This window comes from Microcaecilia unicolor, chromosome 4 (assembly GCF_901765095.1).
Source record: "Microcaecilia unicolor chromosome 4, aMicUni1.1, whole genome shotgun sequence".
Taxonomy (NCBI): Eukaryota; Metazoa; Chordata; class Amphibia; order Gymnophiona; family Siphonopidae; genus Microcaecilia; species Microcaecilia unicolor.
In genome coordinates this window covers 298,487,842-298,506,658 of record NC_044034.1, presented here as the reverse complement: position 1 = coordinate 298,506,658, position 18,817 = coordinate 298,487,842, and the positions used below count along the sequence as shown (strand labels likewise).

General features: G+C 45.1%; 1 protein-coding gene across 1 annotated transcript in view; it reads right to left on the bottom strand.

Moving 5' to 3' along the window:
• TET3 (tet methylcytosine dioxygenase 3) overlaps positions 1–18,817 on the bottom strand; it is a 348,515-nt gene that overhangs the window by 77,405 nt on the left and 252,293 nt on the right. Inside the window, exon 5 of the mRNA XM_030201791.1 lies at positions 13,250–13,340. Within this exon, the coding sequence (XP_030057651.1) occupies positions 13,250–13,340 (91 nt within the window). The remainder of the gene's footprint in view (positions 1–13,249; positions 13,341–18,817) is intronic.

The window sequence follows — 18,817 nt, the reverse complement described above, 5'->3', positions numbered from 1 at the left end:
TATGAAGTCTGTTACTTGAAAACACAATTCAGCCAGTAAAGCTGTGAGCTGGAAATCAGATAATTGAAGTCCTAACATGTCACTTTTTTATTGCACTATAGCTTTCCATGTGATAGGATCTTGAGAGACAAAAATATCTTAAAGAGGTACATGGTTCCTCTTTTGGCCATCAGTCTGTGTGATTTAACCCTTTACAGATGACATGCACAGTCCTTTCTTTACCTGTGATGGGCTTTATCTCAATGAGCAAAACATAGTTTTATAATTAAAAAATTCAAGGGTTTTTCTTTTTGTAGTTTTGCTTTATTTAATAACAAATTCCCACCTGCATCTAGCTCCTATTGTTAGCTTGGATTTATAAATCCTGGTCCTGATATTCAAAAGATTTATGCTCCTAACTTTGAGTTGTGCTTAATTGACTGCTAATACTAGGGCTAAGTGCATAACTTTATATTCAAAATTTCACTAGCCACCTAAATTTAGAAGCATAAAAAGTGGGTGTCAAGGAGCTCAGCACTATAATACTAAATTAAGTTCATATCTAGGCAAATGCATGGCAGGCCTAAATTTGTATGCTTAAGATCCTAAATTAAGATGAATTTTCAGCTGAAAACTTAAGCTCTCAAGTTTCTCTGCAAATAGTTTACAAATTTACATTGGGGTTTACTAAGCCACTAGTGCCAACACAGCGCATTCGCTTTGAATGGGCTGTGTCGGCAATGCCACATGGAACCCCTTAGGTAGGTGTGTGTAGTTTCTTTTGTTTTAATTAGACTCCTAATGCTTTGCAGTGTGATTTTTCACAGCCACCTCTGGGGTACAAAGTTCAATTACCAAATCTTATGCCTGCCAATGATGTTTTTTCCTTGAAGTATTCTGGATTTGGCATCAAGAGTCTCAGGCACTTTATCCTGGCTCAGAGTTCTGATCTGATTCCACTGCCACTCTGACTCAGATTTTTTTAAATAGTTTGCATTGGTACAAAATGTGGAGTTGTCTTGCGCCTTTAGATGTGAGGTGATAAAGCGAAGATACTTGCATATAGGAGGTGTTCTCCGAGGACAGCAGCCATCAATTCTCGGGGCATATGGGAAGCCACTCACGCAAGTGCGGTGTGGGTGCTGTCAGGTGCTCTTAAAGATATACCCCCCTGTTTACTAAGCTGCATGGCATTGCCAACACAGCCCATTCAAAGAGGATGGGCTGTGTCGGCGTTAGGGCACGGCAGCCACTAGCGAGGCTTAGTAAACAGGGGGGACAGTATGCTATAAAAGCATTACACACTGGGCAACGTGGATGATGGTCACCCACATGTGAGAATAATCTGGTCTGCTTGTCCTCGGTGAAAACACCGTTTTCTTTTTCTCTCTCTTTACACATATGGAGAGATATGTCAAGATGCACCAAACCAGTCTGGTGTTCAGGATATCCAAATTGAATATGCATGAAAGATTTACATACAATGGAAGTCAAGCATGCAAACTTAGCTCATGCATATTCATTGTAACAGCTTTGATACCTTACTGGCTTGATGTGTGATGAGGACTGGGTTGAGAACTCCTGGTCTAGAGCAGGGCTTCCTAAACTTGTCCTAGGGACCCCACATACAATCATGTTTTCAGGAAATCCATAATGAACATGCATCTGTGCATACAATGTATGCAAACCTATCTTATCACATTCATTGTGGATATCCTGATTGGTTCTGGGGTTTCCCAGGACAGGTTTGGGAAGTTCTGTTCTATGGTAAATATTACAACTGTCCTTTGAACAAAAAGGCCATGCCCCCAGCTGTGGTTTGAGTTCAAGTCTGTAAGCATTTTTTCTTTAGAAATATTATAGTTAGGAATCAAGAAAAATGGCATTTTAAATCTTGATGTCTTTTCCTATGATACAAAAAGCTATACCTAAACTACTTTTTAATCATTTCCTGAACTGACTTAGATTCAGGATTGGTGCAAGGGTATTGGGTGCCAAGTAGAACCTTCATCCTTATGTATGTGTACCCCTCCTCCAATTAAAATTCTGGCCTTTAGCAGTCTGTTCCCAGCCCTCCCCCCTCAATTTCATAATTAAACTCGTACACAATCCTCTCTCAAGAATGGTATGAAAAAGCAGAGCTGTATCATACTTTTAAAACTGTGTCTGTATACACACACATATATATCTACTATAATAAAAAGCACCTCCAACGTTCTGAAGCTGACTCTGTGGTAGTGAAGAGTTGTAGGGTTCGTGCTGCCTGTAACACTGTATCCATCTCCTGTTGTAATGTTAGCGTACTTCCTGGTTCATCACACGCGATGTCACACGCATGAGGGTGTCGTCGTCCCTCCCTCCCTCCCAGTTCCCCTCCCTCCGATTTTTAAAAGTCATCTTCACTTACCAAGTCAGTGTTACGGTGGATGGCAGCAGCGGTAAAAGGCGTGCAGGCTCAGCCCTTCTCAGCTGTGGTCCCGCCCTCATTTCCTGTTTCCGCAAGGGCGGGACCACAGCTGAGAGAAAGAAGGGCCGAGCCTGCACGCCTTTTACCGCTGCTGGTGGCCGACGTAACCCCAACGAGGTAAGTGAAGATGACTTTTAAAATTTGTAGGGAAGGGGCCTGGAACTGGAAGGGAAGGCGGGGGGACCCTGGAACTTTGAGGGAGGGAGGGACGGAGGGGGGGACCATGGAACTCAGACGGAGGGGGGACCCCCCCTGGAACTCAGAAGGAGGGGGGGACCCCCCTGGAACGCGGAGGGAGGACAACCCTGGAACTCGGAGGGAGGGAGGGGGTGCCCCTGGAACTGGAAGGGAGGGGGTGCCCCTGGCACACACTCTCTCTCTCTCTCTCTCACAGACACACTCGCACCTACTCTCACTCTCTCACACACGCACATTCACTCTCTCTCTCACACACACTCTCTCAAACTTACACACTCCGAGGAAAACCTTGCTAGCGCCTGTTTCATTTCTTCCAGAAACAGGCCTTTTTTACTAGTATATATATAAACACATTGCGAGAAGTTTCCAAAACTCATTTACTTGGGTAAATGGACTATTTGAAACTGCCAAACCTTCTTACAAGTTATGTATGTACCTGATTCTAGAGTGGGGTAGTGGCTTCACCTGCAGACATATTCTGCCTACCAGTAGATAAAAGCTTCTGGAATAGGAGCATATTGCTAACTATGTGACAGACAATCTATACAATACTGTTTTCAGTAAACATGCGAGTACACATAGCAGAGAACCAGCCAATCTCAGATGTATCTTTATTCTAAAAGCTTTTTCTCTTTTACCACCACATGAAAACTGTTACCTATGGGGCTCATTTTCAAAGCACTTAGACTTGCAAATTTCCATAGGTTAGTATGGAACTTTGTAAGTCTTAAGTGCTTTGAAATACGCCTCTGTTTCTTAAATCTAGAGCTTCCAAGTTATTCAGTGCCAGGAGGGAGACTTTTGGAACAAATCTCTTTCTCACTAAAATCAATGCTGCATGTCCCATAATACACCAGGCTAGGGGTGTTAGAAATCTATGTCCTCCTGGAATGGGGCAGCTTGGAAGCTCTGTATGAGTTGGCTCTAGGCATTTTTGTTTAAAGGTGGCAATATATTCTTCACTGTAAAATTGATATTGCAGGCTGTAAAAGGGGTTTTCTTAGAGTTAGACTATTCTCATGCTGGTGTGTATGTATAACAGGATGATTTCCCTGTGGTCAGGTGGTGGCCTCTTAAAGATTCTGATACTTTCCACTTCTGTTGATGTGATTGGATGGAACTACAGCAGTTCGAAGAGAAAAGAAATTTCGCTTGAGGGGAACTTCAATATCTTTTATCTGTTTATAAAATCTGCAAGCTGGAGCTCACAGATTTGAGAGAGGAAGACTTGTTTTACACATGCAGTTTACTTCAGGCGCAAACTCCCATCTAGGAGTTAACTGCAACAGCCACACTACTTTAGAAACCAGTCTGTAGACGACCCCTCATTCAATAAAACGTGGAATGGAGCTGATTATTCTCTCTCAAGTACTGGGAAATAAAATTGAACAATTGGTGGGTTATGGTTAATCAGACAAGCATTTCAATTTTTGCTAACTGCAATGGAAATTTGGATTTGATGTTAATAAAACTCAACTTATACATGTAGTGCTTAGTGGAAATTAGTCCTAAAAACATATACAAGTCAAACAGAAGTATACAGTATAGTGCGAGACTTTTGCAGCTATCTAAGAACCCACATAAGGTTTCTTCTATCTCGTGCCCACTAACATAAAGAGGAACTAGATTTGTAAGTTAACGTTAGATATAAATGGTTGAGTATGCACAAGAATAGTTACCACCCCATACTGAAGCCTATTAGTACCTTTAGTCTAAATCCCACAAGTTAAAGCTGTCATTCTCTTGACCTTTCTTCACTGTATCACATATGCATAGTGAAAATTAAGTTTGCTAAGGACAAGGAGGACAGGTATCCTTACATCTGGGTGACATCATCCAACAGAGCTCAGTGTGGGATGCTACCCAGCGCTCTAACTTTAAGAAGCTTTTGGCAGTGTCCCCACTGCGCATGTGTGGGTGCCTTCCCATCTGACATGCAAGCACAGGACCCTCAGTCTTTTCTGCAGAGCTAGGAGGTTGCATTTTGTCTTTCCTCCTCAGTGCTTGTGTTTTTTTGTGGCTCCCTGTGCGGGGTTCTTTAGGCTAGTTATCTTTTTATGAAGAAAAATAGGTATAGTTTTCCTTCCCTTTTATTTTATTAGAGTTTTTGGCATTTTGCCTATGAAGCACTGTTATGATGTTCTAATTTGTGATGTATAAGTCATCAACAATCTCAGGATTCAGTCTAGCTCTCCTGTCTTCCACAGTCCTTCCTGCAATAGAATATATCTTCTTAGAAGATGTGCTGGTAGCAGGATGTATAGGATTCTCCCATGCAAATTTTGCTAGTTGTGGCCAGCATTTTTATTTTTCCAAAAAAATCAAAATGTCGTCTGCATCACTCAAAATAACAGTCCAGTTTATTAAGAGGCTTCAAAGTAGAAAATGACACTGGGGACAAAGTTTGTACCCGCACCTGTGGGCTCTGTCCCTGTCCCGTCCCCATGGGATCTATCCCCATCCCCACAGTTACTGCAGGTCCCTGTGTCATTCTCTAGCATTGAGCTCAATTTGAGGTAAGCCCCTTTTTTGACCTCACCATTGAGCCTTCTGACTTGGCTGCAGTGCTTTTTGACATGCCCCAGAAGAACCCCATTACTTCAAGAGATGTACCCAATATAATTGGGTGCTATTTTGCAATGATCCACACGATTGATGTGTGGAGTGCTTGGGGCCTGACCATGACCCATCTGCTCAATGTGCTGCTGCGGCTAGGAAGGTAAATAGAATATTGGGTATCATTAGGAATGGGATTAATATTATTCTGCCGTTGTATCGCTCCATGGTGCGACCGCACCTTGAGTATTGTGTTCAATTCTGGTCGCCGCACCTCAAAAAAGACATAGTGGAATTGGAAAAGGTGCAGAGAAGGGCTACAAAGATGATATAGGGGATGAGACGACTTCCCTATCAGGATAGGCTGAAGAGGCTGGGGCTCTTCAGCTCAGAGAAAAGGCGGCTGAGGGGAGATATGATAGAGGTCTATAAGATAATGAATGGAATGGAACAGGTCGATGTGGAGCGTCTGTTTACGCTTTCCAAAAATAGTAGGACATGGGGGCATGCGATGAAGCTGCAGTGTGGGAAATTTAAAACAAATCGGAGGAAATGTTTCTTCACTCAACGCGTAGTTAAACTCTGGAATTCGCTGCCGGAAAACGTGGTTAAGGCAGTTAACTTAGCGGACTTCAAAAAAGGGTTGGACGGCTTCCTGGAGGAAAAAGCCATAGAATGTTATTGAATGGACGAGGGAATAATACAGTATTTCTAGGATGGGCGGGTCAAATTGCTTGTTCTTTTGGCCGCTGTCGGTGACAGGGTGCTAGGCTCGATGGACCCTTGGTCTGTCCCAGCATGGCGATGCTTATATACTTATATGCTTATAATTGCGTTCTTTGCTTACAAATGCAGAAGGCAAGTGAGGACTGCCAGAGAGAACTTTTTTGGATCCTCCAAGTCCAGTTCATCAATGTCGGCACCGGAAGCATGGAGCCCGATGGCTGCCAGGGCTTCATCCGACAATGGGGGTACACTGGCATTGAGGAAGTCTCCACCTCCCTTGACACTGGGCACCAGTAGCAAGCCCCGGGACTGATCTGCATCAGACTCGACACTAAGGACACGAGTGAATTTGATGACGCCCTCATCGGCATCGAGGGACATCGATGCCAAGCATCAGGTGAAGGCCAAGAAGTATCAGCATCAGTCTCTGCATGGTGCCAGGAGCTCCGGAGCATTGGCAGTATCGGTGCCGAGAAGAGTGCTCCCCCTCTGTAATTCTGGTGCTGTTGCTATATACCTTAGACTGCATGCGAGCCTTAGCCTTCTATCTGGAGTGGACTAAAGCCCATAGATAGTCCACCTCCCTTTTTGTTTATTTGGATCCCAACAAGATGGGGACAGCCATCGGTAAGCACACTTTATCCAAGCCTCAATTGAGGAGATTTGCGAGGCTGCAACGTGGTCTGCAGTTCACATATTCACATCACATTACTACCTTGAGCAAGGTACCCAATGTAACTGTCTGTTTGGTCAGACAGTCCTGCAGAATTTGTTTTGTGTCTAGAATCCAACTCCACCCTCCTAGGGGATTCTATTCTATGTACATCCTCATCAAGAAAACAGGAGGATTTTGCCATATTCTAGACTTAAACGCCATGAACAAATATTTGGTCAAAGAGAACTTCAGGATGGTTTCTCTGGGTACCCTTCTCCCCATGATTCAGAAAAACGATTGGCTATGCATTCTGGACTTAAAGGATGCATATACCTGTATCCAGATATTTCTTAGTCACTGGAAGTACTACCTCAGATTTATAGTAGGGAAGCACCACTTTCAGTACCACATTTGGCCTCACATCCATGCCCAGGATCTTCACCAAATGTTTTGCAGTTGTCGCAGTGTTACTACGCAGACTGGGAGTGCATATGTTTCCCTACTTGGACAACTGGCTGGTTAAGAGCAAGTCACAGGAGGGTGCTCAAGAATCAATGCAGAGGACTCTCCGGGTGTTGGGGCTGCTAGTGTCTGCAATCAATTACCCAAAGTCCCATCTCCAATGCTTTCAACAAATGGAGTATATAGGGGCCCTGCTAAACACCCAACAAGCTCAGACCTTCCTTCCTCAGGATCGAGTGACTGCTCTAATGTCACTTCCCAAACAGATTTGCAGCAGCAGCTGGCAGGTATCAGCATTTTTTTTAGACTGCTAGGCCACATGGCCTCAACAGTGTATGTTGCCCCCTAATCATTTGCACGTGTGGTGGAGCTACAGCTAAAAGCCTCTTAAAGTTACTGGGCACCATCTGATGATGATACCCAGATATAAGGATACCTGTCCTTGGAGAACACCTGCTACCGATAAGTAACTTCACTCTATCAGCATGATGCTTCTCCCACAGCATGAACTTTATAGGGGGTGCATCATCCTCCTGTTACTCAGCATGACCTAGTGACATCATGGTGTCTTCGCTCCCTGCTATGATTCATGATTGAGGAGGGGGCGCTTCCTGCTGAAAGGCTGAATTTACTGGAAGTGTCAATGATACTGCTGACTTGTACTGAATGATTAACCTGCCAGTTATACTCACCCCTCTTTCTTCCTCTCTGCTCTTAATTTTGCTTATCTTCTTTTATGCATTTAAAGAGGTCTCTGCTATTGTTGTGCACACTCTCGATTATAAATTTATTTTCTTTGTGATTTTTTTCTTTGGTGGATTTAATACTTTATTTATACCTGAGCTGTAACAAGCTAGTTTCTGTAGCATACCTAAGTTTACTTACAGCTCTGAAGACAGCTGGAGTGAAACATATGAAGATCCATTTTTATTTTTTTGCCATCCATCCAGAATGTGGCACTAAAGTCTTCATTCAAAAATACTCAGGCCTATTCTACCTCATGCTATAACCCAAAGTCCAGACTAATCCTGTCTGGCAAACCTAGAACCAGATGAGAACCTAGCACCAAACTCCCTCTGCAAACATGGGCCTTAATATGACCACAAGGTGTCATCCTTAAGCATGACCTTAAATCTCTCCTCCCCCACCCACTCAGCCTGGGGGTCTCTGCAGAAGTTCCATCTATTTAAAAATTGTATTTGAGGTGCAGACTGTGAAATGTAGTAAGATTCCATGCACACCTCCCCCTGAAATCCACACACTTTTTTAAAATATCAGAATGTCTGTCTTTTTGCTGACTGTAAGTATTTTTGCTACATTTTCTTTCCCAACCTTTCAGGGATTTATAGAGACTGAAATATTTTCACTAGCTGCTGGAATGTGTTTTAGCTGGGTAAAGGTAAGGCAAGCAGCTCTCTTTGGACCCAGACAGTATGAATGTGCCTTTACTGTAGGGCTTCTCAAACCTGAACCTGTTTCCCCGCCAGTCAATTGGGTTTTCAAAATATTCCACAATAATCTGTGTAGCAGGATCTCTATAAAACTCTCTTTAGATATGCTATGATGTTTTAGGAGTCCTGCTCCAATATGTGTTACAAGGTAACGAAATGAAGGATGTGTCCTCATGTTTATTAAACTTTGGTAGGTCTTCCCTGACTAAATTTTGGAGGCAAGTATTTAAGGCCTAGATAGTGGGTCTGGGCTTGAATTCTTGAGAATGCTGGATAGAACCAAGGAGCACTTGGGAGGGCTTCTTTAGCTGGTTTCTACCCCGAGCTAAAAATTCTACCTTGGTTTAGTAAAAGACCCCCTAAGGTTGGTGCATGTTCTGATCTTGAGCCCACAGTTCTCAGTGGAGGTTCTTGCCTGATCCCTCTACCGCTGTAAGAGTACTGTGTGTAAAATAAACTCTGCCTCATACAGTTATAGCCCTCTCCTGCCTGACTGTTTTATCAGTGTGTGTGAGACTTTTAAATACCATGTATTCCCAAGTACCCTGACTAAATACAATACACCACATTCTTTTACCATAGTGCAGTGGTTTCCAAAGCAGGTCCTGGAGGCACCCTAGCCGGTCAGGTTGTCAGGATATCCACAATGAATACTCATGAGAGAGATTTGCATGCACTGCCTCCACTGCATGCAGCATTTGGTCTTTGGAAATCACGGTCATAGTGTTTAAGAAAGAAGGGACAGGTGAAAGTCCTAATTTTGAGGATAATCCTTAGGAGGAATGATTGTGGCAGCCCCTCCCCAATTTTTCTGCAACACTACTCATAACAGTGAGTAAAGTGGGTGCTTAAATCTGAAATAAAGGACAGAGACACACATCCTGGGACACACCAGGGGTCAACTTGTAAAATAATGCGAATTTTTGCCTTATTTAGCAGAATCGGGGTGGCGTCATCTGACCCCATGGCATTCATCCCAGGATGCACTGTACGAGGTCAGGCACTGCCATTTTGAAAGATGGCAGCATGGGAGCAGGCATTGCTCCTGCCTTCAAGGTACAAGGAGGAGGGTCCACTAGATCACCAGGTATTTTTGTGAGTCAGAGATTATCTCTCTATGTGTGAGAGAATCAGAGTTTCTGCAGTCAAGGAGTGGGGGATTAGGGGGTCTGCTAGAGCACTAGGGATTATTTGGGGATCTTGGGGGGGGGGGGGGGGAGCAGGGTTGAAGAATCAGAGAACAGGAGCCTGAGGAATCATTTCTGTGGTTTGGGGAACGGGGTGATTGGGAAGATCGCTACTTTGAGGTGAAATCACCTTGGCTCCCTGAAGCCAAGATGTGGGTCCTTTATACCTCTTTGTGCTTTCACTCTTTAGCACATTTCTCTGCATCTGTACTGAAAAGTAAATTAGACTTTTATCGTGCTTCTAAATATGCCATGCATTCAAGTCTTGGCACAGGGTTAGCTTGTGTGCAAAACCCTTTATTGTACACCCATAAAATGGTGAGCTGAAGATGTACTAACCCTCTGCAAAGCTTGTGCGTCCTTTACTGTATTGGTTCTCGTGTCTCATCAGACCTTTTTCTTAGCAGCAGCCTGCCTCAACTCTCTCTTTGGCAGTTACTTCCAGACCTGCAGCAGTCTCGGGGGGGGGGGGGGGGGGGAGAACGACGACTTCGCTGCAGCAGTGATTTCAGCAAAAAAAAAACCTTCAAGCAGGCAGGCACAAAAGAGCTCCATCTTCTGGGTCCTGAACCTGCACAGCTGTTCTGCCCAATCTAATTCAGTCTAAAGGATCACTCCCTTAATTTGTGTCCCACTTGCATACCCACTTCCTGTGCACATGTACTAGTCCCATAGCTTGAGAAACACCATTCTGGACCAGTGGATCTGAAATCTATCATGGAGAATCCCTGAAAATTCATGGAGATCCTAGAAGTACCAACCAAGGGATATTTATTAAAAATCACATTTAAAAAAAAACATACAGTCCATAGAGATCTATAAAATCCATAAAAATATAGTATCAAGACTTGACACAGTCCTGCATTTCAGCGCGTAGTGCAACTGCCTCAGGAGTCTCAACTTCAGTTGGACTTGTAATCCCTTGTACTGATTAGAAACAGATATAAACAACACCATCAAACAGCCAACCACAGTATGGGCTGTGGTGGCAAATTTACACCACCGAAATAGGTCTCCACTGCTTGTAAGCTACCAGAACGTTTGAAGATATCGCTGTCCACTTCTCCCAGGAGCAGTGGGAGTATTTGGATGAAGGGCAGAAGGAGCTTTACAGGGAGGCATGAATGAGAATGATGAGGACCTGATCTCACTAGTGTTACTTTCAGCAGCTGGTGTAATTTTGCCGCCATAGCCCATATTGTTGTTCAATGGTGTTATATCTGTTTCTACACAGTAGAAGGGATTTACAAGTCCAAGTTGAGACCCCTAAGGCAGGCACACTGCGCTGAAACGCTGGCCTACATTGAGTCCTGATATTACATTTTTTTTGTGGATTTTATAGATCGCTGTGGACTGCCTAAGAGACCTGTGCTTTACACTGACAAAATAAGGAGGTAACAGCATCAGACAAATGAAATAAAATGTAGCTACAGTAAAGGTGCCTATGCCACCTTTACTGTAGGTATGTTTATCTCCCATACACTGTATGTATGTGCAACAGCAATTTTCTCAAATATAGTAATGAACTTCACCTCCTGCCTGATTCCTTCAGCGTTGACATAGCACTATGTGGGTGTATACACTATCACAGTGCTGTGTATGCAAAACAGAAACTTTTTTCTGTATAGTCACAGAATTCCCTTAAAGAAAGAATGGGACATTTCTTGGTTTATCACTTGCTGATGGAACCATACGCACCAAAAGACTTTGCCAGCACTACGTCCACTTGGTAATATTATACAAGATCATAATAATATATGATGTGCCTAATTGTGCAAAACCTGAGCATTGTGGTGGCAGAACATAGGAAGGGCAGCCCTTCCCTACTCTTATCCAACTGCTCTTCATACACATGCATCTTAAATGTATCCTGTGGTGTCCTGCACTTGTGTTATGTTTTGTGTTAAAAATGGTTAGAATAACTGGTCTTGTAAAGGAATTCATCTATTTACCTTCATACTTCAAATCAGTGTGTAGGGGAAAATGCAAATACAGATGTTAAAGCAAGGGTTCTCAATCCAGTCCTCAGGACACATCAAGCCAGTTTGGTTTTCAAGATATCCACAATGAATATGCATGAGTAAATCTGCATGCAATGCCTCAATCTGCATGCAGATCTCTCTCATGCTATTTATGGGGGTCCTGAAAACCTGACTGGCTTGGTGGGCCCTGAGGATTGGGTTTAGAACCCTTGTGTTGGAGGAAAGCAACATTAAGCATAAATGTGTGTGTGGGGGGGGGGGGGGGGGGGCAATTAAGCATGTCTTCAGATGACAGCAGGCAAAGCACAAACAGCCTCACATATTGTGCCAGTAGAACTTGGCATGACCAACTCTGCTTTACCGCCTCCTGTTGCAGTCACAGGGGTCTCCAGTTTGCACAGTGCAACCTGGAGATCTCTGTGATTGCAACAGGCGGCAGTAAAGCGGGTCTCTATAAAGTGGCAGTAGTGCCACCAGCTCTAGGAAAGAAACACTGCCAATAGGGGGATAACTGAATAGAGAGCTGCACGGGAATGAGGTTTGCAGGAATCCCTCCGGGTTCACAGGACTCTCATGGAGACAGAAGCATTTCCTGTAGGGTTCCCGTGGAAGACAAGTGTATGCAGCCAGCCTTGCTCTCACCTTCAGACTGCCGCTTCTGCCTCATCCTCCTTGTTTGAGCGCAGCAGCACACTAAAGTTTCCCATAACCCTTTCTACTACTGGCCCGAGATGATGCTGGGCAGACACATGTATGAGCCAGCATCAGAGTTCAGGTCACCTGACCTACTGGTGCGTACATGTGGTGCCCTCAATTAGCAACAGTGGCAGCGAAGCAGAGACAGTCTGTCATTTCTGATGCGCTGGCACCGTTGCTGAGGTCGCACATGTATGCGCCAGTAGGTTGCGCTGAATGAAAAAGATTCCAGTGAGCTCCGGTCCAGTCAGTGACCAGTCCAGAGTCAGACACGTCCACAATGTGTGTGCATGCCAGCGAGAGAATCTTCTAGTCTTCCAGGAGGATCCACATGCAGCAACACTATATGCATCAGTTCAGCAGAGCGGCAGGCTCCAGCTCAACAGTTCAGCTTCTTCCTTGTCTGCTAATGCTGCTAGTTTGTCTCTGTCTCACTCAGTCTCGAGTTGTCTCTCTCTCTCTCTTGTGCTGCTTGCAATGCAATGAGGATCGGGGATGAATAATGTTGATTACTGAAACTAACTTGGTGTCAATGAGATAAAATTGCCTGTTTTTTTATTGTCTCTTACTATAGTAGAGAAAAAACTGGAGAAGACTGTATGAAAAACAAAATTGAATAAAATCACAAAATTCTAGTGTAATTCTCAAAATTTTCATCTTTCAGTCTTGTGTTTTGTTAGCAGACTGGCTTCCAGGAGGTGCTGAAGGAAGATGAAGAGGCACCACTGGAAATTTACAAGAGCTGCAAAGCCTAACTAGAGAAATGGAAATACAAGGATCATGGTTTATCATCCTATCTGCCAATAATTCTATCAAAGCAGTTGGCATGCTTGTGCAAGTTATTTTTCAGATTTGTAACCTGTTAACTTCCTGAGGTTGTCCTGACTTACCTTTCCTCCATGAGTTCCCTGATAGCTGCCACAGTTGGCCCAGATCCCAGGTGAGTGTAGTAGGGCCCTTCATCCTTCTCAATGATTTGTTCTATTAAATATTTAAAACAAAACAGAGAAAGAAGAAAATAGAAAAATTAGGACTCATTCTGATTGATATACTCCCCACTCTGGCAAACTTTTCACATCATTCACACACACACAAACAAACAAACAGCAGATACGGCTGTGGGCAAAAGGAACGCTTGGTTCACTCAGTGTTTTTATTTGTGGACCTATCTACTATACTATTACAGGTATTACCTGACCTGTGATTTTCCCACTCCCTCTCTGTCCCATACGAGCATGCTTAAATTCTGGTCCAGATTATACCACCCTTGCCGGGAAAATGTTTTCTCACATCTCTTTGTGAGCCCTCATCCCTGAGCTTATTAAGAAATGGAAAAAGCTTATTTGATACTTTATTAAGCCTGCTGAATATGTAAATGTTTCTATCATACTTCTTTCTTCTAAAGAATATATCTTAAGTTTCAGTCTATATGGCTTAAAGTAGGTCATACATCATCTTGAACTGCATGAAAGAATGCTACATCACTTTAAAGCACATCAAAACAAGCATATTGGGCCTCAAGGCAGGATGTAGGAAGCAGACTATTACAGACTTGACATAGCCCGTGTTTCTGTGATATGCCTGCGTCAGGGGTCATCAAAAGCCAGAGGTCTAACATAAATTGCTTCAATTCACTCTGTCCAAATAGACCAGTGTTCTTCAATGCAAGGCCTGGGGGCCAGCGGCAGCCCCTGGAGACTTTTGGGTGGCCTCATCATCATCATCATCATTCTGGCTTTATTCTGCTAAGCTCTGCGTCTCTACTTAAGCTCACAGAGGAAAAGGGGTAGTGAATGGGAGGATAAGCCACATGCTTGAACGGCAAGGAATTTGTCAATAGACAGAATGTATTTGGAAATGCTGACCTCCTTGAAGACACAACCAATGAAAAGTTTGACAACAGGCTGGTTGGGTGAATATTATTGATACACACTAATCAGGCCTCACATGGGAAGATATTTAGTGGCTCTCCTTCGGCTCATTTGGATCCAAAGTGGACCCCACGTAAAAATTAGGGAAGTCCACCGAAATAGACAAATCCAAGATTGCAAAAGTAAAAACATTGCATCTGATAGCTCTTGTACTGGAAAAAATGAGTATTGTCACCAGGTATGTACAAACAAATTCCTTGGGCTTCCAAAGTTAGATGCTTGGGAGTGTTGCCCAGTGAGGATGCAACATAGATCTACTATCCTTTCCTCTCTATTAGAGATCCTATATATTTATCCTAAGCTTTCTTGAATTCAGTTACAGTTTTCGTCTCTACCACCTCCATCGGGAGGCTGTTCCATAAATTCATCACCCTTTCTATGAAGACGTACTTCTGATCCTATCTCCTTTCACCTTCATCCTGTGCCCCCTTATTCTAGAGCTTCCTTTCAGCTAAAGGATACTCTTCTCCTGTGCATTTATGGTTAGGTTACAAATTCAATAGGCCTCTTCTCAACTTATTGGTTTATAACAGTTGACTTCAGATCATATCTTTTGCATCTAGCAATTCACCAGAAGGAAAGAAAAAGAACAATGGAGGAAAATACCTCAAAAGAGCACTATCTTACTAAGATAGAAATGGCAAAATATGTGTATATACTTACAAAGCAGAAAGATAAGTGTATATGCAAATCTTAATTATTAAAATTAATTATAAGGGTTGAGAAAGACATGTTTTAAATGAAAAAAAATCTTCCACTTCACAATATATAGACTGAAACTTAGGGCTCTCCTAGAGCTGTTTTGAGCTCTGTATTCTAAGAACCTATTCTATCCTCTTCTAAATTCCATGAATGCAATACAAACATTCCTTACTACAATATGGACGATATTCTAATGTTTTGATAGGAAGAGCCCATCCAATGTCTGTGCATACTTGAAAATGGCAGTTCATCACAAATCAATCAAGCACTCATCTTAGTTATTTATTTATTTTATTTATTTATTGCATTTGTACCCCACATTATCCCACCTCTTTGCAGGCTCAATGTGGCTTACAGGTGTTAATATGATATAGTCATTACATAATCTTAGATACAGTCGATAATAAGTTGAGGGTAAATGAGGATTTAGATGGAAAGGTGTTAGGTAAGGTCGTGTGAGAGGTGTTTTAAAGCACTGGGGTGATTTAAGGAGTGATTTGATTCATTAAGGATGTCTTTTGTAGGCCTTGTTGAAGAGATGTGTCTTCAAAGATTTGCGAAAACTAGTTAAGTTGTCCATGGTTTTCAGGGCCATGGGAAGAGTGTTCCATATCTGTGTGCTTTTGTACGCAAAGGTAGTAGCGTATGCCTGTTTGTATTTAATTCCTTTACAGCTGGGGAAGTTCAAATGGAGGAATTTGCGGGCTGATCTTTTGGCGTTTCTGGGCGGTAAGTCCACTAAGTTTAGCATGTAGAGTGGGGCATCTGCGTGAATGATTTTGTGTACGGTCGTGCAGATCTTGAACTCAATTCGTTCCTTGAGCGGGAGCCAGTGCAGTTTCTCTCTTAGGGGCTTCGCACTTTCGTATTTGGTTTTTTCAAAGATGAGTCGGGATGCGGTATTCTGGGCTGTTTGGAGTTTTTTAATGGTATTTTCTTTACAGCCTGCATACAGAGCGTTGCAGTAGTCCAGGTAACTTCCATATCATCAAGCTGATCAATCCATAGACTGGTGGGTTGTGTCCATCTACCAGCAGGTGGAGATAGAGAGCAAACTTTTGCCTCCCTATATGTGGTCATGTGCTGCCGGAAACTCCTCAGTATGTTCTCTATCTCAGCAGGTGGTGGTCACACACAGCAGCAGCTCTGGCTAGGCCTCCAAGCCTAATTTTTAGGTTTTGTTGAGTGCCTGGGGTTGAGGGCTCTTTTGAGCAAGTGCAAACCTGGTGGTGCCAGGTCCCTCCTTTTCTCCCCCCTCCCGCTGGCTCCGTTAAAAAAAAAAAAAAAAAATTTTGAACGTCCTTAAAGGCGTTTATTTCGACGTTTATTTAAGCGTCTATTGCAGCTACTCACTGGGACACCAGGTCGTTACAACTCGGAGCGGACAGCAGGTAATTTTTACCTTTTTATAGCGGGCAGGGGGTTCCCCGATTCTTCTCCTCGTGGCATATGGCATCGGAGGGCGAGGGCGCAAAGGGTCGCTCCCCGGGTCGCTTGAGCGCTTCTAGAGGGGATGCGGGGGTCTTAAAGCCTGATTCGCTCTTGTTGGGTGACAGTTTCGTGACCGATGAATGTCCCGGTCCTTCCTCCGGCGTGGCGGGTTTTCCCGCCATAAACGCCCATCCCCCGCTCCTCGCCTCCGCCATCTTGGCCGGCCACGCGGCTCGGACGGCTTCTTCTTGGGCCGCCCTTGAGGTTGGAGACATTAATGCCATGAACGCCCTTAATTTGGGCGACGGCACAGAAGCGGCTAAAGTTAAGAGCCGTTCTTCCCGCGCGGCTCCTTCGCGGAGTTTCGCGCCGGACGCCATTTTGGATGCGCAGCATGTCTCTCCCCCGCTATTGCGAGCGCCGGTTGAGGGTGCGTCTAGGGCTGTTGCCCAGGCTGCGGAAGTGCACAGTCTGGGGGGTTTCTCCCCCGAGTTTGTTTTGCTGCTGCATCAGGCCTTCCTCATGCACAACGCTGCCCCTGCTCCCTCGTCTGGTAAAGAGGTTGAGGTTCCCAGAGGTAAACGCCCTCGGGTTGATTCCCAGGCCTTGGAGGAATTTGTCTCCTCCGATGTAGATGAGGGCAGCGTGTCTGAGGTCTCCCAACGGTCCTTTGCGGATTCCTTGGAGGAGACGGATCCCCGCTCGGATGGAGCGGATGACCCCTCTGCAGCGCGGCTTTTTAGCCCAGAGGATTTGCCCAACCTGTTGTTACAGGCCATGGACACTTTGAAGATTTCCTCTCCGGAGGACGTCTCTCCCTCAGCCCCTGTTGGCTCTGCCATTATGCTGGGGACGAAGCGCCCGCCTAGAACCTTCCACATGCATGATGCCATGCACACCTTAATTTCGGCTCAATGGGATGTCCCAGAAGCGAGCCTTAAAGTGGCTAGGGCTATGTCCCGCCTCTATCCTTTGGCTGTGAGTGAACGTGAGGCCTATCTGTGGCCTACCGTGGATTCTTTAATCACTGCGGTGACTAAGAAAACGGCGTTGCCAGTGGAAGGTGGCACGGCCCTAAAGGACGCCCAAGACAGAAGATTGGAGGCGGCCTTAAGGTCATCCTTTGAGGCGGCTGCTTTAAGTTTGCAGGCCTCAGTTTGCGGCTCCTATGTGGCCAGGGCGTGCCTGACTATGGTGCAGCGGGCTTCCCCCTCGGATCATTCCTTGAGGGCTGATTGGCCGGCCCTGGAATCGGGCTTAGCCTATTTGGCAGACTTGCTGTATGATGTCTTGAGGGCCTCAGCGAAAGGCATGGCTCAGACAATCTCTGCGCGGCGGTGGCTTTGGCTGAAACATTGGTCTGCTGACCACGCCTCTAAATCCCGCCTGGCTAGGTTGCCTTTTAAAGGCAAGCTGCTCTTTGGGGTCGAGCTGGACAAAATCGTGACCGATCTCGGCACGTCTAAGGGCAAGAAATTACCAGAGGTCAGGGCTCGGGCTAGTACTCGTCCCGGTACCTCCAGAGGACGGTTGCAGGAAGCCCGTCGGTACCGCCCGGGCAAGTCGGGTTCCTCTGCCCCCTCTTCCTTCAAGAGGAATTTCTCCCCCAAGCAGCATTCCTTTCGCAGAGACCGCCGTCCCGGAGGTGCTCCCTCCGGTCCTCCCCCAGGGTCTCGTACCCAATGACGGGGTCTTGGTCCACGCCCCAGTGCAGATTGGAGGACGGCTGTCCTCGTTTCTGGGCGAGTGGACCACAATAACTTCAGACGCGTGGGTGCTGGAAGTCATCAGAGACGGCTACAAACTACAGTTCTGCCGACCCTTAAAAGACGGGTTTGTACTCTCTCCCTGCAAGTCTCCGGTCAAAGCTGTGGCAGTGCAGCAGACCTTGGACAATCTGATCCGCCTGGGCGCGGTCGTTCCGGTGCCAGAAAGTCAGCTTGGCAAGGACGTTACTCCATTTACTTTGTGGTACCAAAGAAAGGAGGTTCTGTCCGGCCTATCCTCGACCTCAAAGGGGTCAATCGGGCCTTGAAAGTGCGGCACTTTCGCATGGAGACTCTCCGCTCTGTTATAGCGGCAGTGAAGGCAGGAGAGTTCCTGGCATCCTTGGACATCAAGGAAGCGTACCTGCATATTCCCATCTGGCCTCCTCATCAACGCTTTCTGCGTTTTGCAGTCCTGGGACGACACTTCCAGTTCAGAGCCCTCCCTTTCGGGTTGGCTACTGCTCCGCGGACCTTTTCCAAAGTAATGGTGGTCATCGCGGCCTTCCTACGAAAGGAAGGGGTACAAGTCCATCCTTATCTGGACGACTGGTTGATCCGAGCCCCCTCTTATGCAGAGTGCGGCAAAGCTGTGGACCGGGTAGTTGCTCTTTTGAGCTCCCTGGGA